A 6,445-nucleotide genomic window follows, 5' to 3' on the forward strand; every position below is an offset into this window, starting at 1 on the left:
AATCTTAAAAAAAAAAAACAAGACAAGACAAATTACACATCATGTAAGCAAAATAAAGGAAATTATAAAGATAGTACCCACAACTATTAAAATAAAAAAGGTATATATGTTGAAAGATAATAATGAGAAAAAAATTACAGATAGCATATGCACTAAAAAGATCATTTAAGGCTTGGTGGTGATGGCACACACTTTTAATTCCAGTACTCAGGAGGCAGAGGAAGTCAAAGGGATCTCTGAGTTCAAGGCCACCCTGGTCTACAGAGTGAGTTCCAGGACTATACAGAGAAACCCTGTCTTGAAAAAACAAAATAAATAAATAAATAAATTTAAAAGTCCATGAAGATTTTATTCCAATAAATTAGATAAACTGAATAAAGTAGAGAATAAATTTCTTGATAGATATTACCGAAGCAAGCAATCTGTTTAAGTTCTGGGAATGCTGTCTTTTTCCCCCCCTTTCTTTTTCTTTTTTCCCTTTGACACGGTGTATCTGTGTAGTCTTGGCTTCTTGGAACTCATTCTGTAGAGTAGGTTGGCCTCAAACTAACAGAGATCCACCTGCCTCCTGAGAGCTGGGATTAAAGACCTGTACCACCAATACTCAGAAAATGTTGTCTCCTTTTATAAATATGGAGATATATAAAGAACTAACTCTATTGACTCCCAAAGAAGTAGACAGGCACATGAGTTAAAACCTTCAAGGGCTGAAGAGACAGCTCACTTGGTAAAATACTTGCCTTGTAAGCAGAGACAAGCAGAAAGAAGCTGGGTCCTGTATCACTTTCTTGTAATTGTAATCTCAGGATTGTTGAGAATGCAAGGCCAGCCTGAGCTACTTAGTGAGTAGACCAGCCTGATCTTGAGTGGAATTTTATTTCCAAAATAAAATTAAAATAGGGGCTAAGGAGATGGCTCAGAGGTTAAGAGGGCACACTGCTCTTCTAGAGGCTCTGTTCCCGGCACCCACACTCTGCCTGCTACACTTAGAGAATCAACCACATACTCTTTGGGGCTCTGAGGGAACCTGCACTCATGTGCACACACAGGTGCTGGGAACCCAACCCAGGTCTTAATTGCTGAGCCATTTCACCAGTCTCATACCCTTAATTCAAAACTTATATAAGTAGGGGCCTAGAGAGATAGGACAGCACATAAAGGTACCTGGCCACCTGACCTTAACCCCCAAAAACAACACAGTGAAAAGAGAGAACATATTACCAGCAAGCTGTCTTCTGATCTAGTAATTCTTTTTAAGCTGGAGAAAATAAGTAACTTCTGAGGATCAAGAGAATATAAAATTGACATATAAAAGTCAATTTAATGTTTTTTAATTAAATTAAATTTTAAACTTAATGTTTTGGGGGTTTTTTGGTTTTTGTTTTGTTTTGTTTGTTTGTTTGTTTGTTTTTTGTTTTTGTTTTTGTTTTGGTTTTTCGAGACAGGGTTTCTCTGTGTAGCCCTGGCTGTCCTGGAACTCACTCAGTAGACCAGGCTGTCCTCGAACTCAGAAATCCACCTGCCTCTGCCTCCCAAGTGCTGCTGTCCTAGAACTCAGAAATCCACCTGCCTCTGCCTCCCAAGTGCTGGGATTAAAGGTGTGCTCCACCACCACCGGCTTACAGAAACCTTTCAAAACACAGAGCATGCATGCTTTTAAGTCAGCACTCAGGAGGCAGAGAGCAAGAGATCTCAGTGAGTTCGAGGAAAAAAAGAGGGTGACCATACTGGCAGACGTTTGTAATCCTAGTGCTCGGGAGACTGAGTTTGAAGTCAGTCTAGCCTACACAGAGGAACGCTATCTCACCCACACAAAATTTCCGACTGGGCATACCTCAATGGAAAAGCAGACTACCAAGGTTGTTCATCCCCGAGTCCAAAAACACAACAAAAAGCACCATCTCAGCCAGACTGCTAACTTCTCTCTGAACTCATTTCAGATTGGCCCCACACCACTGGATTTTTCGTTTGGTCTGGATGGAAGGTAGTCTCCGGCGTACACAGCATAGGCTGGCCTAGAACTCCTTAAGAGTCGGACACTTGGGCAGAGGCAGTCTTATCTCTGTTGAGTTCCAGGACAGCCAAAGCTGTTCCACTTAAAAACTCTATCTAGGGGCACGGGTGGGGAGCGGGGGACCACAATAAAATAAAACAAAGAGGAGTCACCATTGTACTTTTCGTTCCCCCCAGGTGGCACTGAGCATCCAAGATCCCGAAGTTCCAATGTCGACCCAGTCAACCTCGGGGTTTCCGCCTTCCGCACTCGGCTAATGGGGCAGGAGGGTGGGTGGGCGACTGAGGAGAGCCGCAGGGTGGCGAGCTAAGAGGAGGCGGCTCGGGGCACTGAGGGGCTGAGGTGGCTCTGAGGAGAGGGCTGGGTGTGAGCATGCACAGGTGAGGCCGTCTGGGGGGAGCAGGCTGTGGAGCCCGGCTGCCTGAGGTCTGAGGAGAGAAGCTGGGGGGTAGCGCCCGCGCGCAGCGGGGACTCAGCATGGCTGAGGCTTGAACTCGGGCGCGTTCCTCCGCAGCGCAGTGAACAGACACCACGCGAGGACGGGCCGCGGCGTCCACGGAGCCCCGGCCGGCCTGCCCGCGAACCGGCCCGCGGGCCGCGCTGCCCGACGGGCGGACCCCCGGGGCCCGGACGGCGGCCACACTCACCTGCACCAAGCTGTGGCCCTGCGCGTCCCGCTGGGCGTCGGGCAAGAAGAGGGTCCGCGGCCACGGCAACGGGTACAAGAAGTGGACCATGACGCCCCCGCTCGCGCGAGCCGGGCTGCCGGACGTCGCACCACTGCGCCCTGAGGAGAGCGCAGGAAGGGCGCCCAGCGTTTGAATGGCCGCCCCACGCTGCGCACAGGTCCGCCGCGACCCCGCCTCCGGCCGCACGTCCAATGGTCCTAGCTCTCCAGCCTCCGCCACCCAATTCCTAGTCACCCGTCGGAGGCCGACCGCCCTCAGACCCACGCAAGTGAGGGAGGGCGTTCGCACTGCGCGCACAGTATACTTTATTGTAATTTTTTTCTTTTTTTTTTCTTTCTTTTTTTTTCTTTTCTTTTTTTTTTTATGCGGAGGGGCGGGGGGAGATGTTCTGTTTTGTTTCGCGGTTTCTCTGTGTAGCCCTGACTGTCCCTGGAACTCGCATTGTAGACCAGACTGACCTGGAACTCAAAATTCTTGGAGATCCACCTGCCTCTGCCTCCAAAGTGTTGGTATTAAAGGAATACCCACCCACCACCACCAGGCTTGGTTTTTTGGTTTGGTTTGGTTTTGGTGAGTTAGAGTAGGAATCTAGAGCGCATTGTAGGCAAGGGCTCAACCACGTCCCAGATTTTGAAGTGCTTTAAACAAATTAAAATGCATTTTCAGCCGGGCGGTGGTGGCACACGCCTTTAGTCCCAGCACTTGGGAGACGGGCAGACAGATTTCTGAGTCCGAGGCCAGCCTAGGCTACAGAGTGAGTTCCAGGACAGCCAGGGCTATACAGAGAAACCCTGTCTCGAAAAACCAAAAAATAAATAAAAAATAAAAAATAAATGCATTTTCAAAGGCTTTTCCCCAGAAGTACGATACCAGTCACGTTTTGACTCCTCGAAAAGAATTAACCATACAAAACATTTCTAGAGGCTGCTGTCCTGGGTGGAAGGGGACAGCCTACAGTGTGCAGTGTTACATCTGCTTACACACACGCGCGCGCGCACACACACACACACACACACACACACACACAATAAAATTTCAAAAGCAAAGCACAGCACCTATACGAGCACAGAGAAGTGGAGACAGGAGGATCAAAGGTTGAAGGTTTTCTTTCCTCCGAAAACTAGTTGGAAGCTAACCTCAGCCTCCACTACTTTAAGACCATCTTATTTAATTTAACATACAGCTATTGCTCGGATCCAGGCCCAGGCAGATGAAAGACAGAGCGCCGAGCTTAGATCCCCTGGATTGCTGGGGATATCTGAAGTCTAATTTTTTCTACAGTAAGATCGGGTGAGAGCACACAGACAGAAATCAGGATTGCTTAAGGTAAGGTAAGTACAAGGTCAAGCACTTTCCAGAATCGTGCTAGATGAAGGAATTTAAATGTTAAATTTAGTTTTCAAGAACAAATGACCAGGAAACACTTTTCTTTCTGTTTTCTTTTTCCACTGCCTAGAGAATTTGCATTATAGTTGAAGATGATCTCGAACTGATTCTTCTACTTCCACCTCCCCAGTTGCAAGGTGAGTCAATTCAGCTGTCCCTGAATTTGCATTCAGCGCCAGCGGAGATGCAGGGGCGTTACTGTTAGACTTGTAGAGCCCGGGCTGTCCCTGAATTTGCATTCAGCGCCAGCAGAGATGCATGGGCGTTACTGTTAGACTTGTAGAGCCCGGGCTGTTAGCCACGTGGGGGCGTGGCTGTTAGTCTTCACTCACTTTTCCAGAACCGAATTTTAGGGTTGAGAACAAGCCATTTAATCTCCCACATTTACAGTTTTAAATCCCGTTACAGATGGTTGTGAGCCACCATGTGGTTGCTAGGAATTGAACTCAGGACCCCTAGAAGAGCAGTCAGTGCTCTTAACCACTGAGCTATCTCTCGAACCCTATACTCTTTTTTTTTGTTTGTTTGTTTGTTTGTTTTTTGGTTTTTGGTTTTTTGGTTTTTCGAGACAGGGTTTCTCTGAGTAGCCCTGACTGTCCTGGAACTCACTTTGTAGACCAGGCTGGCCTCGAACTCAGAAATCCACCTGCCTCTCTGCCTCCCAAGTGCTGGGATTAAAGGCATGTGCCACCACCGCCCGGCATATACTCTTTATTTTTAAAATACTTTTTTATATGCTTAAAACTGTAAATGTGGGAGATTACATCTTTTTTTAAAAATTTACTATTTATTTTATTTATATGAGATCACTGTTGCTAATTTTGTACACACCAGAAGAGGGTATCAGATCCCATTAGAGATGGTTGCCAGCCACCATGTGGTTGCTGGGAATTGACCTCAGAACCTCTAGAAGAGCAGTCTCTTAACTGCTGAGCCTGAGCCACCTCTCCAGCCCCTGATCCCTATACTCTTTTTTTTTAAAATTATTTTATGTGTATGTGTTTGAGTCTGATTTTATGTATCCATTCTATTTGCATGTGAAGGTCAAGAGGGGTATCAGATCATCTGGAACTGCAGTTATACACAGCCTCCATGTGGGTGCTGGGAACTGAACCTGAGTCCTATGCAAGAGTAACAAGTTCTCTTATCCACTGAGCCATCTCTTCAGCCCCCATCCCCATCCTCTTTTTTTTTCTTTTTTTATTATTTTCTTTATTTACATGTCATATGATTTCTCCTTTCCCAGTTTCCCCTCCAAAAAAAAAAAAAAAACAAGAACAAAACCCCTGTTGCCTCCCCCTGCTTGCACTCCACCCTCTCCCACTTATTGGCCCTGGCATTCCCCTACACTGGGGCACAGAATCTTCACAGAGCCAAGGACCTCTCCTCCCATTGATAACCGACTTTGCAATCCTTTACTATACACATGCTGCCAGAACAATCAGTCCCACCTTGTGTACTCCTTGGTTGGTGGCTGAGTCTCTGGGAGCTCTGAGGGTACTAGTTAATTCATATTGTTGTTCTTCCTAAGGGGTTGCAAACCCTTCAGCTCCTTTGGTCCTTTCTCTAACTCCTTCATTGGAGACCCTGTGCTCAGTTCAATGGATGGCTGTGAGCCTCTGCTTCTGTATTAGTCAGGTACTGTCAGAGCCTCTCAGGAGACAGCTATATCAGGCTGGATTGTTCTTCCTTTAGTCTCTTTAATTCCATGAATTACAGAGTTAGATCCTGCTAATGAATTACTATCATGCAGATTGGGAATGGTGAATAGAAAGTTGCAAGAGTTTAATAATGCCCAGCAATTGAGGCAATAAGGCAAGTTGAAATTGAGCAATGTGTCAGTTTTTTATCCCTAGATTCAAGGGAATCTGGGTGGGGGCTGGAAGCACTGCCAGTTCTTGAACTTAGGCAGAGTAGCAAAAGCTACAGGCAACAGCTTTTGGCCACAGAACAGTAAGAAAGAGTTACAAGGCTAGAGGTCATTAGCTTTTGGCCTTCATCCACTGTGGCATTCAATACCTGAATACTGGGATGAGGGTGGGGTGAGGAGGGGAGGGTGGCATATTTCTTAAGGAAGTGAGGCAGAGTGATGCAAGAAGATACCTCAACATTGCCTTCTACATATGCATCCACACACCAGACATTCACCAAAAGCAACTTTGAAAGAAGTTACGTGTTTGGCTATTTTATCTTCATTTATCTGCATATTTATGTCTACTTGTCCAGAAGAGGGCATCAGATCCCCTGGGACTGGATATACAAACAGTTGTGAGTTGCCATGTGGGAGCCAGGACTTGAGCTCCATATACACACACAAACACACACACATATACATACACTGAGAGAGAGAGAGAGA

General features: G+C 46.4%; 1 protein-coding gene across 2 annotated transcripts in view; it reads right to left on the bottom strand.

Annotated features, from left to right (window-relative positions):
- The window catches only part of Zyg11a (zyg-11 family member A, cell cycle regulator), a 37,736-nt gene extending 34,912 nt beyond the window's left edge, over window positions 1-2,824 (bottom strand). Inside the window, exon 1 of one of the 2 annotated variants that reach the window (XM_031378120.1) lies at window positions 2,662-2,824. In XM_031378120.1, coding sequence (XP_031233980.1) covers window positions 2,662-2,751 — 90 coding nt within the window. In that variant the 5' untranslated portion in view covers window positions 2,752-2,824. The remainder of the gene's footprint in view (window positions 1-2,661) is intronic. The other variant, XM_031378121.1, reaches the window with a different exon arrangement.
- Window positions 2,825-6,445: the final 3,621 nt, after the last annotated feature.

Source organism: Mastomys coucha, unplaced genomic scaffold (assembly GCF_008632895.1).
Source record: "Mastomys coucha isolate ucsf_1 unplaced genomic scaffold, UCSF_Mcou_1 pScaffold18, whole genome shotgun sequence".
NCBI classification, from domain to species: domain Eukaryota; kingdom Metazoa; phylum Chordata; class Mammalia; order Rodentia; family Muridae; genus Mastomys; species Mastomys coucha.